General features: G+C 37.1%; 1 protein-coding gene across 5 annotated transcripts in view; it reads left to right on the top strand.

Annotated features, from left to right (window-relative positions):
* frmd4ba (FERM domain containing 4Ba) overlaps window positions 1-24,648 on the top strand; it is a 65,816-nt gene extending 41,168 nt beyond the window's left edge. Inside the window, exons 8-24 of one of the 5 annotated variants that reach the window (XM_069189355.1) lie at window positions 2,922-3,005; window positions 4,946-5,011; window positions 5,565-5,622; window positions 6,738-6,824; window positions 12,438-12,514; window positions 13,089-13,227; window positions 13,885-14,026; window positions 14,704-14,837; window positions 14,970-15,086; window positions 15,330-15,558; window positions 17,759-17,815; window positions 18,270-18,414; window positions 19,217-19,384; window positions 19,712-20,496; window positions 20,752-20,890; window positions 21,805-22,032; window positions 23,016-23,104. In XM_069189355.1, coding sequence (XP_069045456.1) covers window positions 2,922-3,005; window positions 4,946-5,011; window positions 5,565-5,622; window positions 6,738-6,824; window positions 12,438-12,514; window positions 13,089-13,227; window positions 13,885-14,026; window positions 14,704-14,837; window positions 14,970-15,086; window positions 15,330-15,558; window positions 17,759-17,815; window positions 18,270-18,414; window positions 19,217-19,384; window positions 19,712-20,496; window positions 20,752-20,890; window positions 21,805-22,032; window position 23,016 — 2,656 coding nt within the window. In that variant the 3' untranslated portion in view covers window positions 23,017-23,104. Of the gene's footprint in view, window positions 1-2,921; window positions 3,006-4,945; window positions 5,012-5,564; window positions 5,623-6,737; window positions 6,825-12,437; window positions 12,515-13,088; window positions 13,228-13,884; window positions 14,027-14,703; window positions 14,838-14,969; window positions 15,087-15,329; window positions 15,559-17,758; window positions 17,816-18,269; window positions 18,415-19,216; window positions 19,385-19,711; window positions 20,497-20,751; window positions 20,891-21,804 lie in introns of all 5 variants that reach the window. The other 4 variants (XM_015347269.2, XM_015347268.2, XM_069189356.1 and 1 more) reach the window with 4 other exon arrangements.
* Window positions 24,649-25,877: the final 1,229 nt, after the last annotated feature.

Here is a 25,877-nt window from a genome sequence, read left to right as displayed (position 1 = left end):
ATCTTAAGAACCTGCCATTTAAATCTATGTCCACTAATTATTCATTTGTTTGCTGCATTTATCCAAGGCTCTTAACGGGTACTGTATATCCATAAACAAAATAAAAGACAATATAGAAGTCAACTGAGGAAACCAGTTCATTAATATTCCAAGAATAAATGTATAATTTCTTACAAGAACCTTTATAAGGGAAAAGAAAACTATATGCAGTGGACTATGTATGTGACAAAATCTGGTAGCATTGTATATAAAATGTTATTGTTAAAATGATAACAAAACCAGCACTTTTAAGCTTTTAAAGCAGTTCTTTGATAGGGCATTTTATTTTATATTAGCATAAGATATTAGCATTGCCTTACTTAATAGTTCACCCACCAGACTGTGAGTATTTCATTAGGTCAAAGGACATAGACTTGCTACAGTAATATTCCACAGTGGGGGAGGCCTTTGTTGTAGTTAAATAGCTGACGCATTGCTTTCATACACTTGCCAGTGGGCTGAAAAGATAACCACAGGCAGCTGCAGCATAACGCAGATATGGTAATGAATTCCAGATAGCTGACAGGCAGACACTAAAAATGCCGCTGATCATCACAGAGTGGAGACACTCTGAAATTGTAAAATAAGGTTTACTTAATTGAACCCACTGAACTACAATAACAAATTCGTAAACCCTGTGCTAAACACTGAGAGGCAGTATAGGTAGTCAGTGATTAATTGAGATTATTTATACCATCTTCTGTCTTATGTACACAATTATAGTAGAAAACTTCAATTTTGAGGCTTAATAACTGAAGTTAAGGTTGCCTTACAAGCTATGAAACTCCTCTCACATTGTGATTGGATGTTACCTACTGTGCTTAATGAACTAAGTTACTTGTAAAGTTATGTTTATTTTCAAAATTGCAAAATGTCTATCTTTGCTGTTTATTGTGGTTTTCATTACTATTTTAATTCATAATTAATGTAATGAGTTAATAGGGAACTAAATGTTTACTCTGGTCTATCTGTTCTTCTTTATTGAAACACTTAATACATATTGACTGTTCCTGTCGTCAAAACAGTGGTTCCTTCCACTAAACAACGATGAAGAGTTTTATCCGAGCACAGTTGTGCTTTACATGTCTACAGTAGGCACTATCTGTGTGGTTGTTCTGTGTGCACACATCAGCAACAAAAACCCACTCACAGAAAGTCTATTTTTATTTTTTGCAGATATTATAAACACTTTTGATGGACACTTCACATTTTATTAAATTCAGTTCTCCACCAGGTGATAAGGTTTTCAGTCACATCTAGCTCTTTTATTCTATGCAAATTAAGCAAAATATACTCTTCAGATTATTACCATAGTTTCAGGCCTTTGTTGGGAAAATGTTCCAAGCTTTCAAAAGTTAAAACATACAGCAGAGCAATAGTTAAATCTTTTTGCTATAGGCGATATTGTGATTTATGACACCTTTTATCAGTCAGTGATTCTGAAGCTCTTTAGGTGGACTGTACCAATAAATCTGTGTTCTTTTTTTGATGGAAGACAAAAGCCACTTTACTTCCCTTTTATTCAGAAAGTCACTGTTAACTCATCTCAGATATTGACCTCTATTTATTTTGGTGTGATATTTGACTTGCAGTGTTTTAGCACTACCTGTTTATCTGACTTGTGCTTAGTATTGTGTTTACTGACATAATAAGTAATTGTTCATGTAGTTTGTAATGCAATGCAAATAAAAAGCTTAAAAAAATTAATTTAAATTAAAATATTTAAAGCTTAATGTCTAATATACAGAGGAATTACATTGTTTTTTGTGGTGTTTGAGTGCCAATTAACTAGTTTCTGAAATTCCCTGCCTTTTGTGGCAATGAGTGCATTTACAGTTTACTAGTAGAGCCCTGCAAAATGAAGAACTTTAGTTTTGCAAATGTAGCTGAAGGCTCTCGAGTAAAGCATCAACATGTTTAAGCAAATTAATTGTTGAGATGAAAATATCTAAAGATCTATGAAACAATGTTGGTAAGAGGTAAAAATGAACCGCAGACATTTCAACAAGAATCTACAAGATGAGGGATTAAGTCAGACGAAAGTTATGCTTTTTCCTTTCTATGTGTATTGTTGGTTTGCCCAGACTTAAGAAAGTTCCCCCCAAACCAGCTTTGCATTACCTAGTTTATATAACCACAGCTGTAGACATCAGTGTTGTGAATTCAATACACAATAGACTTCTGCATGCCAGGCGCAAACCACATTCTTGAGGTTTAGTAAGGTCCATATTTGATGTCTTTCTTCCTTGTGAAACAAATCATAATCCAGACAGTATATAATTGTATTTAAATAATTTAATAAGAATGTACATTTATTTTGATCACAATATTTTTAAATAGGTTAAAGCTTTTGTACACTTGCATTGTAAACAATTCTACAAATAAGTTAAAATCATTTTTGATTCTGTTGTGGTTACTTTCTTTATGGAAATTTGCATGTCACAGTGTAAAAAAGTCAGGCTTTGTTTAATGCAATTAATATGTCGTTAATGTTTTTGAGATCTTCTGTTGCTATTACATAAAATATAAGTGACAGGTTTAAGTTCCCAAAACAGGTGTGGGTGTAGTGGGTCCCAAACTGTATGCAGGGTGCTTTGGGTTGAAAAGAGCTTTATTCGAAATAGAAATTATTATTATTGCTGAGATCATTAATAATGATAATGTAATAATAAACATATATAAAACACTGTATAATTGTCTGATACAGGGGGTGGCCTATGTCAAACATCTGTGTTTTAGTTGCCAATTTTACCAGCTAGAATCAAATGCATGAAATGATAACTGTAAATGTCACAGTATTGTTGTTTCCCTAGGTATCGGCTTAATGAACAAGTCAGAGAGGTGTCTTTTTGTCCTTTCATCTGTTAATGTTTTAATTTCAGTGACGAATGTACAAGAACTGACCTCAAGAAACTCCCTACTCTGCCTACCAAAGTCCTTAAGGAACACCCTTCTCTTGCTTACTGGTAGGTACTGTACATTGTACAGGTTAAAGTTTCATTTTAGTATCTTATCTTTCTGCAATAAGGAACAGGTGACAAATGGGAGGAGGCCATTAAAGCTGAGTTAGCTGGGTTGCTTGAATAAAACATTCCTTCCAAATGGTTTATGCATTTGGTGCAAATATAGTGATATTCGGGAGCCCCTTAATTACTGGTTGCAACTAAGACACACTCAATGGTGAAAATATTATGAATCCTCCACAATATACTGTATTTACCTGACTATAATTCACCCCCAGAAATATGGTCTTTGGAAATTGAGAAAAGAACCTGATAAAGCACAAGTTGCTTTTTCTGAATAAAATGGTAGAAATGAAAAAAAATAGTTTTTAAATAAAGAAAAATGGTGAGGCATTTAAAAGATAAAATGTTATTGTCCGGCTAAACAGCATGCTTTCTTCCTCTAAAACTCTTGTTACTTCCCTTTTCAACCGAGAGTTCTTCCCTCATCCCTCTCTATCGTCTTATGCTCGTCCACTCCAGACTGCCATCGAGTATGATGATTCCCATGCTGTTCAGCACACAGGATCACCTCTTTCTTGAACACAAACGCATACTGTGATGTCTTGTTCATTTTGTATAACTAAAAATGAATCAAAGTTTTTTGTCTTTTCATCACAACATGCCTGACCTAAGCAAAATGGCAGTCTGTTACAGTAAACACACTTCAACACCATTCTCTCTCTGGCGGTAAATGTCAATAACTAGATTAACTTCTGAATCTTTTTTTAACTTGTATTCAGATATAAGCCACAGACTAACTATCACTTTGAAATTTGGTGTGTTTTATATTTAGGTAAATATGGTACCTTCTGTGAGCCCTTCTTCCCACACGATTGCCTTCAGTTGAGGTTTTGATAAGGATTAATGGTGTGTGGGACTGAACTTCACATTTCTGTCAGTTTCACCAGTCTTCAGCAGAAGAGACAGGGTTTTTTCTGGCCATGGAGGATCTGTCTACTGCACCTCAATCCAGCCACCTCTTGTCTGCCTCTAAGCGTATCTAGCTACAGTATTTGGCTGATGGTCCTAGTATTATGTGCAGTGAGTGTGTGCAAACATAAATGTTTGAAGTGAAGAAATTTCGTATGCTTTTACCAGTAGTCACAATTGAAAGTTTCACATGTATGTAAATAAAATAAGAAAATCTGTGAAAAAATACAATAGAGTAAATTTTCAGCATTTGCAAACAAAAGCTTTTCACATGGTGATTTCCCGTTACATAGAACCATGCTCATGAAACATCCTCATATTTGTTTTAAAAAGCAAGCTTTTAGATTTTTGGTTCCTCTGGGCTTATAGTGCCTTAACTTCACTAAATGTTACTGAATGTGAGCCTGCTTATCAAGAAAACTGCTGAATAGAGACAATGTGATTGATGTCCTGGCCTTACACGCTGAATAAAGTCACTCATAGAAGCACTATGTTTATTACAGATGATTCTATGATTTTTTTCTATGGTGTCTCTAGCTGTTAGGACACTGTTTGCATTATCTGCTCTGCCCTTCAGAGTTTATTAAAGAGGCTTCATGTGATACCGTTTTGCTGGTGAGCTAAATAGATGCACTCTGATTGTTATCTGTCTGATTCTCTGGAAATTAATATAGATCGAGCAGGATCGATAAGTAGTTTGGAACTGGGAGCTGATTTTATTTTTTCAATCAGCATCTGCAGGATGCGCATAGGCTGTGTTGTGGAAGAAAAGGAGGCAGAAGAACAGGCAAATATGATAAACTACTGGGATGGTGAGCCAGGCTGTGTTTTCTTGATGGTTAGGCATGAGAAGTATCTGTTAGGCAGAGTCTCTCATTAATCAAAATCTCCTTCTTTGTTACAGAAGTTATTTGGCATACTGCAGTTTTTTATCATGCTAGTTACTCTTTCTTTGTTCCATCTGTTTGCAGTGAAGACAGAGTGATAGAGCATTATAAGAAGCTGAAGGGTATCACTCGAGGACAAGCCATTGTGAAGTAAGTAAGAAAGTCTTAATGCAGTATTTATTGTATGGTTCTTGTTTTTTGTTATCACATATTTCAGTCAGATTCTTATTTGAGGCTCATATTTCCAACATTAAACCTGCAATAATTTTTGAATTACATGAATTATGCGATAGTCAATAATTTAGCAAATTGCTCTTGATCAAATTGCATTTGTTCTGGAAGAGTGTAGTTAGTGCAGCTTTCACATCTGTGAACAGTAAAAATGGAAAGTATTGCTATGGAAAGATAGCACCCGATTTGCAATTATACTAGCAAAGGTTGAACAGGGGTCAAAAGGGCTTATAAACTTTGATCTTGAAGTAATAGACAGTCACATCCTCTGCGCTACACCATAAAATATAAATTCTGTTGCTGTTACCAATGGTGAGCAGATGCATTCAAATGAAGACCATGCACATATAATTCACTTCATATAGGTGCCACACATGTTTACTTAATGCACAGTTAAATTCTGTATTATGTTAATTCAGTATCAAATTCTTTAACTATGAAAACATTAATATTTGTCCTCTGTTTTTACAAGGTATTTAACTCTAGTGGAATCTCTTCCTACATATGGTGTTCATTATTATGAAGTAAAGGTAAGATTACGTTGTACATTTTGTTGGTAGGTTTAAAGTGCAGTGTTGGAGAAGCCGGGTTTAACGATTTCAGTTTTCTTAATTAAATCCATACATGTTAAAATGGCCTAGAATAAATACCTATTAAATAAGAAGCTTCAAGCTCATTCTTTCCTGTTGACATCTTATGTTCATAACCTCTGGCTAAATTTCCACTCATATGTGTTAAAGCAAGTTAACAAATTCTTGCTTGTAAGGTTAAAGATATCTTAAAGCAACAGAATAGTTTCAGCAACATTCTTTGTTTTGGGAACTGTGTTCTAGATCTCATACTGCCTTATCGTTCACTATAATGATCAAATCATCTCTATGGACCCAGTCTTTTTCTGTGCATTTATCCCCCTCTGAGACAATGTTCATTGGTCCTCAAGGACTTGCATTGCTCAGCATTTCATTCTTCTTTAAACTAAGTTGCCCTCAAAAGTGGCTCCATTAAAGACGCCTTGAAGAAATATATGGGTCAGTGGAATTGTGCCCTTCATCTGTCTCCGCAGAATATATTGCTCAAAGCAAGGCAGTAGAAAAGGGAGATACACTGAGTTTCCTAATGTCTTCTGGACATGCCTCCTCATTGAGCTAAGCTATACTTCTGCATACTTCTAGAAGGAGCAGGTGATAGATCTAGTTAGCAGTCAATTTGTGCGCATTTGGGGGTGGGGGAACAAAACATGTGCCTTAATACCCTTTATCTACTCCAGGGGTGAGCCTTGCTGGCTCTGGAATGCTGGTAGGGCTGCACATTTTCTAGGTCTTTTCAAAGCAGCAGCACCTGAAGAGCTTAGAGAAGCTGTTGAACTGGTCCCATTAAGCCTAGTGATGAGCTGCATTGGAATGAAAACCCAGAGAGACACCGGCCCTCCAGGATCAGAATTATTCACCCCTGATCTACTCTATGAGCAATAGTCAGTTGTTCTGCGTTTTGACATAACATTATTCTAAAGTGATGACATGGGAAAGACTGAATTTTATTTTATAACCTATACAGATGGTTTGTTTTCTCCGATCTTCCAGACTTTATGTACTTTCTTGCTTAAAGTTATGTGGGAGTTACTGAAAACGGAGTCTTTGTTTCATAGGACAAACAGGGAATTCCTTGGTGGCTTGGAATCAGTTACAAAGGAATAGGCCAATACGACTTGCAGGACAAAGTCAAACCAAGAAAGGTAAAACCATTAACTTTTTCTTTGTACTTTTTGTGTGCTGTTTGCTTATACATATTATATTTGATACTTGAATATGAATGTGTATATTTTTTCCATATATTGGGAAGAACATGATAAATATCACAAAATATTGCACTCTTTTTTAGCAATTCTTGTAATTGAAGTATCAAGTGTAGCTTTTATAATCCTCTATCTCTTCATGAAATTCTTTAAGACAAGAATGATGGATCGTAAGTGTAACATTTTAAAATTTTTAGTGATAATCTTAAACAATTTGAATTAATAATGCTCCTTCTATCTGCAACTGTATAAACAGTTGTCATCTGATGAATAGTTATACTCATTTCTTTTCCTGCAAAGCTCACAAGGCCTGTATGTAGTAGATTTCTCTGCCTTGCACTCAGTGTGCTAATTTAATTATGCAACGCTGTATGTCACTCTGTGTGGATTTCTCACGGAGAAGAAACAACTGATCAGGTAATAAAACACAATTATGTTGACAGGGAGCTGAAAGGTGGGGTGGAGAACTAGAAGCTGTTCATGATTGTCTGCATTCTCAAGTTGTCTTTTGTATGAATGACATCTGAACTCGAATGTGGGTGCAGTCTTTTCAGTGTATTTTGATGAGTACTGCATGTTATCCATTGTATGAAATGATGACTTGAAATTTTAAGTTTTGGAACAATGGAATAATGACTCCTACTATATTTGAAAGTGTTTTTTTTTAAGTATAACGCTACACAAATTAAAGTTAAATATTCTATTAACTGCTGAAACTTTACTTAGTTTGATTACATTTGTGGGTCTTTGGAACTAAACAGGCAGCAATGTGAGACTGTGTTTATTTTGGACATTTAAAACTGCAGTGCATTGCAGGGTTTTTTCCTAGTGTTGCTGCACGAAAGTTACATGGTTGCTGAAATTACCGGTGTAGGGACTTGACAGCATAGTTGTAATACTGGCATTGAGGAAACATTCATACATGAATGAATCATTGGAAGACGCTTACTGATTCGTGTTGTAATCTGTTCCCTTTCTGTCAGGGTTCCCCCTCTGCCACTCCGTCAGGTGTGTCTCTGTCATACTTCCCTGTTTGACATATCGAATGTCAACAGTGTCCTTTAAGGTGGTTTTGTTACTAGTGGGTAACATTAGCTTAGTCATTTTTTTCCAGTAGCCATTTACCGTATATCCTGCTTGAAGCCCAAAGAGTTTTTTTTTTCCTGTCTGCACGTGTTGCCGATGAGGTGATACCTACAGATAAGTGAAGAGTTCTTTATTATTGCCCTGTCAATTCAGTACTACCTTAAACGTTTTTCTGCTAATACTGTACAAGTATTGCGTCATCAGCAGATACAGGAGGCCTCCTTGCCTTTTTATAGGCAGCAGGTACTTTCACAGCGGGGACAGGAGGGCAAAGGAATTTAACCCTCCTAACCGTCTCTCCCAGCTCCTGTACAGTAGGTTGGCCCTGCTCTGGATTAAACTGCTGAAACGGTGCATCTCATTCCTGAGATGTATGATGTTGTGTTTTCTTCTTCTCATTTAATTGGCTCCCGATCCTTTTTCTTCAATCAGCAGTTAACAGTGATAAAGCAAACCTGAAGTCTTAAAATATTCTTTTACATTCTCCTTCTATTGGTGCATTTGAAAAAGCTTTAGGTTTAACAAATTTAATGTCACATTGCTTAAAAAGAATTGAAATGCAACATAAACATTTGATTGGCTGATACAGGGGTTGAATAATACAATAAATGATTAAAGGTCCTTCATTTCCTTTATACATATTGGAGCTTTCACAATGAAAAGATGTTTTATGGTGTATGACATAAACAGATGGAAGACCCCATCTTGACCGTAGTTTTCAGTGAACTGTGTAGTTACAGACACGGTTCTGTGAGTAACTTGAGGTTGGGTGAATACCCAACTTAGGTGTAGCAGACTTTTGAGTCACCGCCTTTCACAGACATCCTGTGCTCTGTGATTGCTCACTGAATCAATAATAACTACAACTGGAGTTGAAAAAGCACAGCTTGTACAGGCACCTGTACTGAGCAGGAGTAATACTGTATTTTGTAAAACCCTCAGGTCTTGTTCATGTTCAAAAAGTTCATGTTTTGAAGTTATTTTTATGGAAATGTTCAGAAACATGTAACGTAAAATTTATTTTTAAGCAGTATATTTCTTTCCCTTATCCTTTTGAACTTATATTAGCATTTATGTAAGAGAAGACTGTGTAACTATAATTACTGGAAAAACCCATGAAATAAAAATATTCAGTTCCTTTAGTATAATTGAATTGTGCAGCTTCCTGGTTGAGGTCTTTGGTGTAGAAAGTGTCTTTGTTCATTAAGCTCTTTCATCCAGCTAAGACACCTTTTCCCAGTTTTAGTGTGCTCTTGTGGTGGGAGATATGACACCTCCAGGTTCTTTAGTCTGCTGGTGAATCTTTAATCATCCACTGGCTGCTGATTCTCCTCAGACTTGCTGAAGGAGTCTTTATGGCTTTGAATACTTGAGGTATTCAAACAAAGGTAAACAGTCAGCCAGCTGGAGATAAGTGTCATGTTACACCACATTTACTTTGTATATGCTGCTTACTGGGAATTTACCTTTTTCTTAAACTGACAGAAATATGTTTGGCTTCTGCTCCGTTTTATTTTAAACAGATGTTAGTGGTAAGATTGAGGGCTTCCTTCCATCATTGCCCTTTTGTTACTGTACTGTACACTGTTAAGGTTGACTCAGACTTGAACTGCCTTGCGGTTTGAAACGGCAGCACTGGTCAGGCAGAAAGTGTTCCAACTTCAGTTCACCTTTTTTCATTTCATTTCCATGTTGTTGGGTTCTGGGAAAAATCATGCTTCTAAAAATAAATTGCTAGTCTTCTTTACTGCTATCAAAAATGAGTACTAATTGGCATTCTGAACAATAATTATAATGGTCCCAAATTTTTGAATTCACTCAAAAGACAGTTCAGGTTCAAATGGATTGTCGTTGTCATTCATGTCCATAACAGATATGTCAAGTAGTTTATACTTGAAAACGAAGACTGAATAGTAGTCACACAGTCTTATGAAATTTATCATGAATTTCTTAATCAAATAATATAATCTAAACAGATGAACCGTGAAGAATATATAGATTATATGCTGTATATAAAATATTTTAATATATGTAATATTGCTCGAGTTTGGATCCTAACAGTAAATGATCCATATCCATGGAAAATTATTATTTTATAAGCATTCCATTAATATTTAGTGTTTAAATGTGTATTGGTGAAATGATCTTCACAATTACCCATTCTCATTTCTTGTCCTTTTATTTAATTGTGATGTGCTTTTCTGCAGCACCTGGACTATTTTTGTCCCTTCCAGTCTGCTACTTGCAACCAGTATCAATAATCAATATTTTGATCCTGTTGTCAATTATAAAATTGGGGAGCTGATTGACAAATACATTTGCTGCAGAATGGATAGAATACCCCAGGTTGAAGGGTTAATGGAAGGTTTGAGTGTTGTATTTTATCGGATTCCTCAAAGATCAGTTCTATTGTCCTTTTGCACATGACTGGAAACAGACAAAAGTTTCCATTTGACAATAATTAAGCAATATGTAGTTTGAGACCTGCACTCCTTTAAGAACTGATTTGCCCAGTGGGCTCCTGATTAATGATTACTCAGAAGTAGTAGATGCCAGAAATATTTGTGTTGTGAGGTAGAGGACGGGTTGAACAACATGGGGTATTGAGCCATCCTTAAAAAAACAAGGAAATAATCAAAGCATACCTGGGCTGAGAACACAAAAAAGAAAACTATATAATGGAAAAGAAAAAGTACACAGTTTTTTTTTATCTAGAGACAATATAAAAGAAACCTGCATCGAGCCTGACCTGTTCTTCTTGTTTGCTGGTGACAGAAGTATGTGAGAGCTGAAGGTTTGGAGCCACATTAAGTTTGTACGATTTGTTTTTCACATATGTTAAAAAATAGTTTATTTCCTGCAATTAAGTGGACATTTTGGTAGCCGGTCGGCTGAGATTTTTATTCTAGTGTGGCCAAGGTTGGTTAGAGCAGGGCAGGCCTATTTGTGGTGTCTGATGTCAGAGACAGTAGGCAGTGGGCAGGACTACAGCAGCGGAGTGAAACTTCTGCTGCACCTTTAGGCTGTCTGAAACCAGACAAGGGAGTATTGTTTGAGGAAGCCACGCTCCTGTGGGAAACTATTCTGTGGATTTTAATCTGTCCTTGCTGTTACACTCAGGACATGGTAGGCAGAAAAATTGGATTTGGTAAGTAGCTGGATAAACGCATTTGCATTTATGTTTGCAAATTTATCTAAAACTGTGGCTTGGACATGTTTTCAATATTATAAAAATATATAGATAAGTGGGAAATGTTTTATTGTGTTTTGAGATATTAATGACTGTGGGTAGTACTTGTAGTATATATAGTGTACATAGTTTTTATTTATCTAAGCAAAGTGAAACAGTTAAAATGGAAAATTGCCTGAAAAAGAAACCTACACGATTTTGGGTTAGTGTGACAGGTGTTGTGTGTGTATATATATAATAAGGAATGCAGAAATTAAAACTTTCATAAATAATTGCTTTTTTTGCATTTTAAAGAAATTAAATCCAGTGCAGTAAACCAGGGAAAGGAATATACTGGATTTCTTAGTAATTATTATTTTAAAAGAAAAAACATAATGTTCTCTGTATTTAATGACTGAGCTCTACTTAATGTTAGGTTGGTTTGAAGAATGACTTGTCCATTCAGTACACTTCTCATCTTTTTAACCTCTAGTTTCACCTTTGGAACTGTGTTATTGTTGCAGTGTATACAGCACTGAGCGTTTTGGTAAAACTTCTTAACCATTTTCTTAGGTAATCGAAGATGTGATCTGTTTGTACATTTGAAAAATGTTTTCTCAGTGAGGAAATGATTTAACTGGTGCTGTGAAAGAGGCTAAAAACTAGCCTTATTATTATGTATTGGACAGCTTTCTCACCTCATTATTTGCATTGTCCCTCCAGGCGAAATGTAATGAGGGTGACATATTAGCACACAGGAGTTCTAGATTTGACAGAGGTTTAGTTTAGTTTCACAGCGATTTTAGAAAATGGGAACTGTGCTGTTTAAGCTCCTCTGTTCTTTTAGAAATTAGATGATGGTGTGGGTTGACAAACAGTATTTTTTTTATCAAAGTTTGAGAATCATCCAACCACTTGATCGTTCATTTGAAATTACTTATGCGGCAGGCTGCGCAGTGTGTCAAATGCAGAGTGCCTCAAGGACGTATTGGTTTGAGATGTGTCTGATATCCCGAAGATACAGTACACCTAAGTTTTCTTCTAATACCGGAGGACCAAAAGGGAGCGGAATGTTCTCTTCTGCTTTTCCAGTGGATAGAAGGGATTTTTGCGCTTTTTTCTTATCCTGAAAAGGCCTTGCTGATAAAGAGTCATCTCTTCGAAGGATTTGGTAGGAAATGGAAATAAGATATCACATTTTTCTAGGCAGTTCCAAAACAGCAGGCAGTGTCAGTATTGCTGTTAATGATTCAAGTCACCTAATTGTGTCATTCCATGTCTTGTTTTCTGTCTCATAGTTGTACCAGTGGAAGCAACTAGAGAACCTGTACTTTCGTGAAAAGAAATTTGCCGTTGAGGTTAACGACCCCCATAGGTAAGACCAAGTATGGTGATGAACATTAGACGAGACTTTATCACGGACACCCACTTGAACATTTATGTGGAAAGCTTTCGAAATCAATAAACCTAGTTTTATGTTCCTCATGATTTGCTGGCTAGACATATTCCAGTACTACATAAAAATAATATAAATGCAGAAGGGTAGGAACTTCTCAGGCTGCCGCTAGCTGTTTATTCTTGCAACAAGAATCTAATGTTTTGACCAAATGTATTGTGCTGACTGGTCACAAATATACTACATTTTTTTCTTTCCCCATGTCCAGGGAACATTATGAATGAACAGCATGTTCACATATCAGTAAATTGAGCTTGTGAAAATAGAGAACACATGAGGACTTGTAAATCTTCCACTGCTCTATTGATGTAGTTAGTTCCTCTTTGTGAATTAGATCCTTCAGATGACTACAATTGTGCACAGTTTTTTTACTGTAAAACTGGATTATACTCTTCCTGGATTCCACTGTTTGTTTTTAAAAGACTTTGCTGGGTAAAAATGCTGTTAGTTAAATTTACAGCTTGAGCAAGTTTTTTTTCTTCTTTTCCTTCAGAAGAACAGTTTCTAAACGTACTTTTGGACAGACAGGACTGGTGATCCACACATGGTATGCAAGCCATTCTGTGATTAAGACCATCTGGGTGATGGCAATCAGTCAACATCAGTTTTACTTGGACAGAAAGCAGAGCAAAGTAAGTTACCAAACCCTTGGGCTTATCTAGTCTCACGACTAATACAAAGGGTTTCATTTTAAAGGATAAAGAATTTTCACAGATATATCCTCATAGACAGCATCTGGGCATTTCCATCTCTTTTTAAATCTATCCATTTATTTAAGTTATTTATATTCTGTGTTTTTTTTAGTTGCAAATATTGGAAAGTTAGGAGTTTGGTTTCATATGCTAATACGGTAAATTGGGACTGCTTATGCTGGTCCAGATGGGCTGGGGTGTCTGCAGATTTTCCAGGTCTCTGAATGATCACATTAGGAGCTGGGTTACAATGAAAACTTGTAAATACTGGCCATTCATGACCAGGATTGCACAGCCACGCTATTAATGCTTCAGACTCCCCTTTCTAACACATTTTGTTTTAGAAATTTGATATCTTACATGAATCATACATTTTTGGACCTGATAGACTGTACTGGGAAACAGGTAGTATGTAAGGGCTCTACCAAGAATGCGTAGCATGTAGAAAAGTGAGATTATGAAAATTCCAGCAATCGTTTTGAAAATATTCCAGTAAAATGATACTATTGAGATAGGAGGAGGCTGAAGTGGGCTATCCTAGTTTAAGATATTCCCATGAGTGAAATTTGATGGTAAGTTTACTTTTTCTTGTAAAAGGCAAAAATACCAACAGCAAGAAGTTTGGGGGATATTGCCATGGACCTGACTGACACAGGAGCACCAAAGATGTCAAAACTAGGACACATTGAAGGCAAAAATCCACTCATCATGGCCAGCAATGGGAGTCTTGTGTCCTCAGGTAGCTGTCTTTCTGTACTATTAACACAGCTAAAATTAAAAATTCTCATGACAAATTAATGTTCTTTGGGACATTGTTTTAACAAGACAACTCAACAGCTTTGTCTGAAACATCATAAAAATCTAAACTGCAGTGGGAAGCATTCTAGAATTTGTGAGATCAGTCATTTGTTTTCTCTTTCCTTTTGGTTGGAATGGAATGTTAATCTTTCGAAAAATAAAATGTCTGTATGATATGCCTGAATTACTGTTAATTCTTTAACTGCTGCTGTGCTTTTCCACATTTACATGAATCATTCATATAGTGTTTAATTATATGATGTAGAAGGTACATACAGAGTATGAGTCATTATGTGTTATTTGAACATGTCCTATGTTCTGCTGCGGTGAATCTTTCTGGCTTTATGTGGAATCTTAGATAATTCTGATCCCCTTCGTGACTAAACATCACTTTTGCAAGTAACTGAACCCAAGCTTCAGGAAAACCATTTCGAGCCTAGATTTAAACTCATGCATTTTAAGCTGCCTTAAGAAACATTTCAACGAATGCGAAACAGTAACTGGAGACTGAAAGGAGTGTGAAAACAGTAATGAATTCTTAAGTAGTCATGTGCTAAATGAATGATTCCTGAAAATTAAAACAAAATCATGCTGAGAAAAGCTAAATTTATGTTTCAGGGTCTCAGGACTCCGAGGTCAGTGAAGACCAAAAGAAAGAGAAGATATGCGAGCTGAAAAAGAAAGAGAAAGATTTACAGGATGTGCTGGCTCAGAAATTAGAAGAATTGAAGAAGATATGCTTGAGAGAAGCTGTAAGTATACATATAAGCTTTTTAAATACATATTTGATGCAGACAAATATAAGATGACAATCTGGATAATATTTGAAGGTGATTAAAGGAAATCTTGAATTGGTGAAGTTGACTTTTAAATGTTTCTTTAAGGAACTGACTGGCAGGCTGCCGAAAGAGTACCCCTTATCTGCGGGGGAAAAGGCCCCCCGTGTACGAAGAAGAGTGGGCACGGCTTTCAAACTGGACGACCTTTTTCCTTATGATGAGGTTTGTGCAGAATGTAACAGGAGATGTAAAATATCTCAGGTCCTGATTCATGTCAAGATATCTACAATGTTTTTGTTTGGTATGGTCTTGAGTATGTGGGCTGGGGGAGAAGAGTATTCTCTCTCCATTTCTTGTGGAAACCCGGATCCTTAAAAGAATGTTTGCAATTAAGAGGTGGCGAGTGAATTTCTTAAGTCAACTGTGTGTTTACTTTAAATTCACTCGAGACGCTGGTGCTTTCAGGATCCCTATCTGCAGAACCTGGAGAGCAGGTTTGCCCTGCAGCAGAAGATTGTAGAAGCTGCCAAGAAGCTGGCCAGTGAGACCGAACTATGCAAAACTGTGAAGAAAAAGAGAAAACAAAACTGTCTCGATGCACTGAGAAGACTGCAGGAGATAGAAGATGAAATCAATGATTACAGAATCAAAAGTGGCAAGAGGCCTACGCATAGAGCATCTCTGGTCATGGCAGGTAAGAGTGGCTGCACACACTCTGGGAGAACATTAGTTTATGCCATTGGGTTAACATGAAAGGCTTTATCTCTGTTTTAAATAATTTTTAAGTCAGAAGTTGTTGTGTTCTGTTTTGCCTGAACTTGTCATGACAGTAAGCTTTAAGTTTTTTTTTTAAATTGGGATTTGCCTCCCAATCCCAGATCTCCTAGATCCCTCCTATATCCGTCAATTTACATCCACCATGCTTTGTACTTAAACATGCAAATTCTGTCTTCACGGGTTACTTGTTGGAGGATGTTGGTGTAATTTCTCCTCCTTTGGCCTTCATGATAGTTGCTACCTTTTTTGCTAAGGTTTAACAGGGTATTGAGATTATTAGTTTTGGGCTCTGAATGAAAAATTACCATGGTACCATCAATGATCCTGAAGTTTATTATGTTTTATCTACTTTTAAATTAGAACTCAGAATTCTACTCAGACGTATTAGCTGTTAATAAGTAGTGTGACACACCTTTACGGCTGGAAAAATAAATTGAGCTAGTCTTCACAATAAATTTAATATACTGGTAGTATTTTAGATATTTCAGTACTCATGCACATGCCTGCTATTATCCTTGATAACTGAAATTTTACAACATCAAATAATAAATGCATTCTTATTAAGTTTGTGTATTCATTTTCAGATGAATACATATTCATTTTATGAAAGCTGCCATGTTTTTTTAATTAGTAATATATGGGGCTACAGGGGAATACTATTTAGAAACCAAGACTAATCTTTTTTTTTTTTTACTGGTGTAAGCTGTGAAAACACCTTTTTAAGTGTGAACTCACCATTCACTACTGCCACCATTCTTAGTTTAAGTGCTTCAGAATATGTTTTTGTAATTTATTAAAATGATAAAATAAAGTTGCATATCTTACATTTTAGGAGTATTTTAAAACATGCAGTAGAAATTGACAGGTTCAGATTTCCCTTTCACATTTCCTTTTAGAACACGTTAATTTATATTAATATATTTTTGGATGTAAAATTTTTATATAAAATATAAACTACAGTATATGAAAAATCTACATGTCTATATCTGTTTATTGTGTATATACATTAAATATAAAATTCTGTGGTATCTACAGTACATGCAGCCTTTTAAATATGTGCTTCAGCAGTTATGTGATAGGTTTCCATTTATATAATAGTAGATTATATAAACATATTTATGACTTTACATTAATTTAAACCTTTTAAAAATATATCAGTTATACAAATTTTTTCTGTCTAGAAAAAACAGTTGCATTATAATGCTTTATAACTTTGGTATCAGGGTAGTGTAAAGAGCACATGGTAAGGGACTATCAAAGTGCACACCTCTTCAAGAGCAAATAATAATAATAAACTTTATTTTATATAGGGCCTTTAAAGGTGGCTTCTCAAAGCGCTTTACAGGATGACAATAACAATAAATAAGAAGACTACAACAATAAATAAGAAAATTTCACAAGACAGGACACAATTATAATTACAACAATACAACGATAACAATAGATAACAAATCTTGACCTACAGCTGATGTACTCATGGGCACATCTGGGTAGCTTACCTTAACCTGAATAACAGCTTAAAACCAGTCAGAGATCAGGAACTAGATCATAATGACAGTGACTCTGCTAAACAGCCTACATATACGGACAGTTTTTAGATTAATATTAAGAAGTGCTATCTGCAGGTGTGGATATTACAAGCTTATACTTTTTTATAAGGTGGTTTAGGCACTTATGTTCATTTTACACTGATGGTTCATATTACAGTTAATCATAGTTGTGCAAGAAAGCATTTTCTGGATAAAACCCAGAATGTGAACTGTCATATACTGTTTGCTTGAGTTGCCACTTGATATTTATATAGAGACTATTAACAAAGTTCAGTTTTTATGCTTCATTCAATTAATGTAGTTAGTTGAAAAGAAGAGTAGTCTATCAATTGAAATCAGTAATCCTACTGTATTTGGGTATTTAAAGGTCTACACAGTACATTGCTACTTGCAGACGTAGTTGAATATAAGCCCACGTACATGTAAATTTTCTTTTTTTAAATTACCTGTGCTTGGAGTTCTGGTTACGAAACAGGAAAAGGAGTTTTGAGTTTTGGAAGCATGCCCATCTAGCTTTGTATTGTGTATGTTTGCTATGCTCACAGTCTGTTTCCATTATTTTTTCAGATGATGTGATGCGTTCTGAGTGCAGTTCCTTGTCTGACAGCCTTACACTCGATGATGGTAATGTAGAAAAGCTTTTTTGTGTTTTTGTGGTACTTTGAACTTTCCAATAAATTAAGTACTGAATCGATCCTGAATTGCTCCATTAACCTTGGTGTTGAAAACTAAGTTTTTTGCTGGAGCAAAGACTTGCAGTGTCATAAAATCCAGAGACATCCCCTGCACTAGCCTGTACTGCTTACATTCCTGAAATCATATCCAGCCAACACCTACTACTGTACATCCTTAAAATCAAGACGTGTGCACAGAACATTGAAACTTCAGACAGTGAATAAAGATGACAAGCCAAAAAACTTTGTTTTCCTTGACCCTCAGATTTGATTAAGGATGAATGATTATGAGGAGTAACATATCGATCTAGGAAGTGCGCAGAGACACCTATCAGTATTGGTGCCTGTACCTCCAGTCTTTAGGACAGAATTTTCTGAAAGTGTTCTGCTTTGTTTTATGCCAGATGATTCTGCTGGGGCTCAGAGAGCCCGGTCATGCTCTGTTCAGTACTCACCCCGGCCCAGTCCCCCTCAGTCTCTGGGGATCGAATATGAGCCTGAGGGAAGAGCATCCTCCAGTGACCAACACCATGACAAAGGCACCACCAGGCAAGACCCTTTTCGTGGTTCAGGCACCTCCTGAGATATCACAATTTCTTTCAGGGAGAATAAAAACACTGTTTAGTTAGATGGGAATCTTTTTTTTTTTTTTAGCGCTGTAAAAACAGTGCTCAGTATGAGCCTATAAGGAATGGCACACCACCTTAGTGCCAGTTGTCTGACTTCTGCACAGCAAAAGAAAAACATACACCTGCTTTTTAGGTGTTTTAAAAAATGTTCCTGAAAATGGTTTGAGAATGTCTGACTTGAGACTTAATAGTAATGTTTTTTAACATTATTAAAAAAGCCTTGATTTCATTTGAGAACACAATAATGTGTTTAATCTCAAATTCTGCAAGTTAATCTTTTGCATTTAATGTTCTGTTTACTTAATAATACATCTTTTCTGCATATCTGCATCAGGACAGGTTCCAAATAGCTGTATAAATGTTTTATTCCAGGAATTGAATATCTAAAATACTATCTGCCATGTTTATTTTCAGGTGAAATCAGTATAACTTTGAGAAGAGTATGCATTAATCTCATGGCACTGCGTGAGTAGGGGCACTGGCCTTTTTAACCTGGCTATATTTCACATTGGGCCTCCCCAGACTTTGTACAAGTCAAAGCAATTGTGGATGAAAAGCGTGAGACAGAAAGATGTTATAACAGCAGCACGCTTAAAATGCATCTTACAAGAAAAACTACCTTATAAACATCTGTTTTTGTCTTTTGTTTGCTGATTAGTGTTGCCTGTAAGAAAATGGCCTGTCAGTGTGTAAATAGCCTGTATTTGTTGTATCGTTTGCAGGTTGAATTACAGTGACATCATTCAGGACTCCCTATCTTATGATCACAGAGAAGCCTTATCGACACACAGCAGCCCTTACAAAATTCCAGCAAGGCAGCCTCGTGACGCGAGGAGCATGCCACCAACACCAGTCATGACACGCAATGCCTACAGCAGCAGTCAGCTCAGGTGAGCAGCTCCAACACACCGATTTCCAAGTTTAAATAGGACGGGTAGTGGCAGAAAGGGTTCTGGAAGTATGGCACTTACACCTGTGAAATGCAGTCCACATTCTCATCCAAGAAGACAACAAAAAGGTTTTAATCTCAAGAAAATGTGGCTCAGCAGTATTGAAAAGTCACAACAAAGTCAGTTATTTTCTGTTAATAAGTTTCACAAAGTGAACTAGTATAAAAATAGTATTCTCAGAGCTACCTGAAATACTTCCATTTGCAGTTAGCCGGATAGGTATGTGGAAGACAAAGCAGTCAGTCCTGTTTTTTGTTCCCTTTTCAGGTCTGAAGGGACACCCCAGCACTTTAGGCAACGCAGTGGGAGCTTGGAATCTCAGACGCTCCTCCTTTCAGATGCCGAGCCGGAAAAGACGATATTTCCTCTCTCACCGGCCAAGAGGAGCAACAGCACCGAGGTCCTGGACGATGGGTCGTCGTACACCAGCCAGTCCAGTGTGGAGTACGGCACAAACAGCCAGCCACACCCGCAGTACCGCACAGTGGACTCTCGCACCAGGGACCGGCGGCGGCACAAGAAGCCCATCTATGCAAACACAGGGAGCATGCCCAATCTTGCCCAGAATGACTCCAGGTATTGCGGGTACCCAGCCCGACCGCATCCGACTTCCACCGCCTACTATGTCACGGGCTACCCAGCTTATACCGACCCTGACCCCTACTCCAACGGACCCTACATGTACGAGAACGAATCCGAGGGTCATTACAACGTGAATCCCTCGTACCGCATGTCGAACTATTGTGGACACGAAAGACAGTGCCGTTACTTTGAGGACGAGACGGACAGCCTCTCCCAAAACCCCTACGCAACCTTCAGACCTCCCAGGAGCAGACCAGGTGCTAAAAACGAACAAATAACTAAAAACATCCAGAAGGCACTGGTGGCCGAGCACCTCCGTGGTTGGTACCACCGTAACACTGGGCACAGGGACCAGGGACGCAGCCTGCTGGCAGGCTACGACTATGACAGAGGATCACAGCAAAGTCTAGGCTACCCCACTATGCATGTTCCTTTCTGCCACACCAGTAGGGCGCCATCATATTCTTCAGGTAAAGACCGTCTACCATTTATAGTCATTATAAGGGAAAGCTATTACATTCTCTTGCATTGCAGTGCTGTACCTTTTCATTTTTAACTGCCTAAAGGCTATGCTTGCCTTAACAAGCAAAGTTAAATGAGATTTGTTTTCAGTGGAAGATTAATAGCAGCACCTTTTAAAGTGCATATTTCTGAAGCCTGAATGTTTTAAACCAATGTTCCGCTGTTTGATTTTACCCCATTGTAAAATGTGTTTTTTATCGCAGTTTCTTCGGCTGCCAGCTCAGCAAACTGGCGCAGTCACCTGGCAGTAGGCCTCACTGAGAGTGATGCCCTGTTTTCTGATCGTCAGCCGTACCCCAGCTCTTACAGCACTGCCTGCACCCCCACCCCGACCCACAACAGGTGAGGAATGAGCACAGACACTGCTGTTCTTGATGTAAATTCAGAAAGAGAACCTCGTTCTAATCCTTGAAGCCTTTTAACCACTTTGTAATTTTCCACCCTTTTCTGGAACTACTTTAAAGCACCGTTTCTCAACCTGTGTACTGCAGAGATGTTTGGACTTTTCATTTTGGGGAATTCCCATCTGAGAAAAATAAAAAAGATTAAACTGTTTTTATATAACAGGTTTTGTGGAGTAACCAAAGCGTCAAGCTGCTCGTTCTGTGTACACATGTGAGACAGAAAACTGTTTACATGGGAAACGTGTGTGATGTTGAGTTTAGGTGTTCAAGTTTGACAGGCATACAAGACAAAAATATCTGAGAGAGACTGACCAAAAGCTCTGGGTTTCACTGTCATCAGTTCCTGTCAGGATAAGTCAACTTCTAGGCAAAGTCAAATTAAACATTGAAATAAAGTTTAATCATAATATTAAAAACACGCTCAGGCCTGTGATGTGATTGTGTGGAGGAAAGTGTGATACACATCTAGATTGTCGTTTCTGGAAGTGTACTATGGGATGGGTAGGGTTGAGAAACACTGGTTTAAAGTAACTCAGACCTTTAGATCTATGACCACTGAGATCTATTTCCTATGCCAACTCTGGGCGACCGCAACATTTCATCACCCAAACATCAATCCATATCAGCTTTCTTAAAAAAAAAAAACAGCCTGCTATGAGGGACACATGAAGTATCTCCAGTGTTCTGGATTCCACTGCACTTTCTGTGCCCTGTATTGAATTATAATCCAATCAACTCTTTTTACATCAGCTTTAATAAAAGGCTGAAGTGGAACCTATTTGTTTATGTAGCATATGAAATGTGTTCAGGCTGCTTCTTATGATGTTTTCTTTAATGCCCCTTTTCTTATAGCTCTAGATCCTGCCTCTACTCAGCTGGCTCTTATGGTGCTGAGCGACAGCAGTGCTGTTCCTTTGTCTGTGGTCCAGTTAGCCCCTCTTCCTCTTCCACCCTGTCATTCCTCTCTTCCTCCTCCGCATGCTATCAGACAGAGTCCCAGGTTTCTGTCCTTGAGCGGCAGCACATCTGCAGAAATGAGACCATTATTAAATACTCTCATGTTAAGTTTAACCACCAGTAGTAAGTAACATCATATGGTGTGTAGGGGGGGGGGGTGTTTGTGTGTGTGATTTTCTGGACTGTTTTTTTTAACCATGGGTTGCCTTCTGAAGTGAATAGGTGTGGTAAGTAGGAACTATAATGTTTTTCTCCCAGAAAATGAACTGTAACTGCACGTTTTTTTAGGTCTATATTATAAGACCTAAATATTCCACTACTATTTCCAAGGAAACATTCAGAGGTCACATTTCTTTTGTGTGCTTTGTACAAAGCAATACCTTATGGTATTTTACTCACTGTCAAACATAATTGTAAACTTCTTGCGTGCAGATATCCCGCTGTGTATATGTCAAGGAGATATGATAAGATGATGATGTGTGCTCCAGGATCAGTAGGGATGTTTGGTCCTGTTGCTTCCAGTTGTACTACAGAAGAGAATTAACAACTAATCAATAAGACTACATACACAAAGGGTGAGCCAAAACAGCAAAATGAACAGTGATTCTACAACAAAAAAAAAATGCTTTGGCTTGAATTGCTTTCAGTTTAAAAAAATGGTGGTGGGATTGCTTTCTAAGCAAGTGTTATTTTTTTTTAAATGCTGGGCATTTTTATCGTGAGGAAAAAATGTGACCCCTGCATATTTGATTGGACGAAGTGCTTGGCTTTTCGCAATGCAAAAGTGTGTACTGCATCTTTTTTAGTATGTAAATTTAACCTTGTGTTGCACAGAACACTGCACAAAACGGTTAAGCAACCGTCAAGCTTTTATGATAACATGTTTTAACTTGGCTGTTCTATTGTGTGAAATGTGCTGCATATTTCATTGTGTGTTCAACACCTTTTCATCCAAGAGGCTGACATTTTTTTAGTTATTGCAACATATGGTTAAATTTGAGGAAAGGAGTGTTCTTATGTTGAAAAAGGCATGCATGCTCTCTCTCCTGCCTTACAAGGAGATGGGATGATCTTGTTGTGATTGACTCTTCAGTGCTGTTTTTCAGATCCTACATAGATGTGAACCAAATGGAAAACGCCATGAGCAGCCAAATGGAAAACAGCTTAGATCCTGAAGACCAGATGTTGTACTGGCACGAGGATTCCAAGCCTGGAACAATAGTTTAGTCACCAGCAAGGAACTGTTTTGTGATCATGTTGGATGAAACTTCATGTGCCTTGGATGACTTTATTTTCCAACAAGGATTTCCAAAAAAGTATTCCAAGAGATGGGAGGTCTACCTGTGAAATGAGAAAGCTCTGCAAAGATATCTTACAAAATTCTTGCACAAGCATATCTTATGCAGATGTCCAGTAAGACATTGGCCCGAGAAAAGCTTGCTTTGGACTTGTGTATCAATGGCACTTGGTTTAAGTACAGAAGAGCACTCCAAAGATACTGTCATTATGTTGTAGTAAATGTGCTGTGAACAGCAACAAAATAACTATAGAAAATAAGGAATGATAACTTCCTTGTCAGTCAAGCGTACTGGAATCCTGAAGGAGCTTTTCTTACAATAGGTACTAAAAAAAATTCAGGACCCTGTTGAAATGAAGGATTGACTCTAACTGGAAATTAAGTTTTAGGATATTTTGTACCGATCTTTTGGTTATAAGAACTAAAGGAACTTTTATTAGAACTGAAATGCTGATGTAATTTTATACAGCTACTGAGGTGAATTGGGATTATTTTATTTTGGCAGTTACCAGTTTTAATGTGTACTCTGACTACATATGAGTTTTTAAAACTTTTGTGTATTAAAGTGCACAACATGAATGGTTACCTCAGTTTTCCACTGAATGGATGCATTGTACAATATTTTTTAAAACCATATTTTTGCAAAAATAAACATTTGCATCCTTTTTTGTTTGTCTGATGCACACAAGATTTCAACAAGTTGCAAGATTTTTGCATTATTACAAAAGCCATAGAGCTAAATACCAGTATTTTTAAAATTATATCCAAGAAAACGTGGTGTGTTTTGCTGAAGCAAAACATTGAGCCTTCCCCACTCGGTATTCGCAATAAATATTAAATATTATCATATATATATAATTATAATACTTACCTGGCAATAAATATCACCAGGTAACACCTTCTGAAAGAAATCCCTTTGCAACTGCAATCCAAGCCTTTTTTTCCAGATTATTTTGCTCATGAGGGCTATCCTACCTCTTTATTTTGAAGAAAGTATTCTTTCTTTGAACTTCAACTGGATATCCTAGTTCCTTAGCTTAAACAGTAATGAAACAACACTAGGCCTGTTTTTTTAAGCAGTTATTGCATTCCATGCTGGACTCCATGGACAGGTGCTCTACTTCCTCCCAAGAGAAGGAATGTGTACGTAATTGTCAATAACGTATATAGATTGTATTTGGTTTTCTTTATTTGTGAGCATTTTTATTATGTGGTTTACAAAGCATGTAATATATAGTAAGCCATCTAATTTGGTAAGCTGGTTCTTGGTTGTTTTAATAAAACCTGCATTTGAATTAAAAAATGGATCTTCAAAAGAATATGCCATTAATTTATTCTTTTGCATATTTGTACAGCATTCTTTTAAACACTTTGTCTACTTTTACCTGTTATATATGACCTGTTTTTGAACAGGATGTCAATAAAAAAAGTATGAAATGAAATCCTCATTGTTGTATGTCCCAGAAATGCACATGATCATAAATTGACATTTAAAAAAAACATTCCCTCAGTTATTTTCCGTTCTTACAAATTTAGCTGATCTACCTTCACTCTTGTTGCAACATGCTCAGTGTGTCAAAGTGCTATACCTGCTTTCTGTTAGAAGGAACTGTCAGTTTGGCGATGTTCTCTTTAATTGGGTTTTTTTCAAACATACATAAGTGACTTGAAGTACTGTTTTAGCCTTATCAATAATGCTGTGTATACAAGAGAGATTGTATCCATTTCCATGTGTTTGTGGTGGTAATGTAGGTAATCTTTAATTTCATTAGAAAATAATTTAGAACGAAAGCATTGATGGCTTTAAACCCCAACCAAATAAATTATGTCACCTATATTTGTCAACAATCCTCAAAGCAGTCTCTGGTAATTTGGGTGGACTCTTGACAAGTAAGAACAGTCAAATGAAGATTCCCACTGAATGCATTAGTTAAAATGTCTGTTTTGAGTGAGAAACTGAAATATCTATTACAGGTTTTTCAACCTTTTCTGGTTAGTGGATCCATTTTCAAGAAACATTCCCTCACATTAAACATTAAATCAAACTCAAACTTATTAGAATGTTAAAAATAATTTAAGAACAGATCTGCATGCTAAGAGTGACAGTAAGCTCTGTGAAAGTGTAGATTGTGCACTGTAGTACCATAAAATGGGGATAAAGCATTTGCCTTTCTCTGGAGACTCTTATATTGCCAGCAGCCATATCACTCTGCAAGTCAATACTGGCAACCCAGTGAAGCTAAGCGGGTGTGAGCCTGGTGAGTACCTGGATGGGAGACCTCCTGGGAAAAACTAAGGTTGCTGCTGGAAGAGGTGTGAGTGGGGCCAGCAGGGGGCACTCACCCTGCAGTCCATGTGGGTCCTAATACCCCAGTATAGTGACAGGGACACTATACTGTAAACAGGCACCGTCCTTTGGATGAGACGTAAAACGGAGGTCCTGATCTGTGGTCATTAAAAATCCCAAGGCGTTTCTTGAAAAGAGTAGGGGTGTAATTTCCCATTGGCCCTTACCAATCATGGCCTCCTAATAATCCCCTTCTATGAATTGGCTTCATTACTCTGCTCTCCTCCCCACTGATAGCTGATGTGTGGTGAGTGTTCTGGTGCACTATGGTTGCTGTCGCATCATCCAGGTGGATGCTGCACATTGGTGGTGGTGGAGGGGAGT

This window comes from Lepisosteus oculatus, chromosome 4 (assembly GCF_040954835.1).
Source record: "Lepisosteus oculatus isolate fLepOcu1 chromosome 4, fLepOcu1.hap2, whole genome shotgun sequence".
Taxonomy (NCBI): domain Eukaryota; kingdom Metazoa; phylum Chordata; class Actinopteri; order Semionotiformes; family Lepisosteidae; genus Lepisosteus; species Lepisosteus oculatus.
This window is presented reverse-complemented; position numbering and strand designations above follow the sequence as displayed.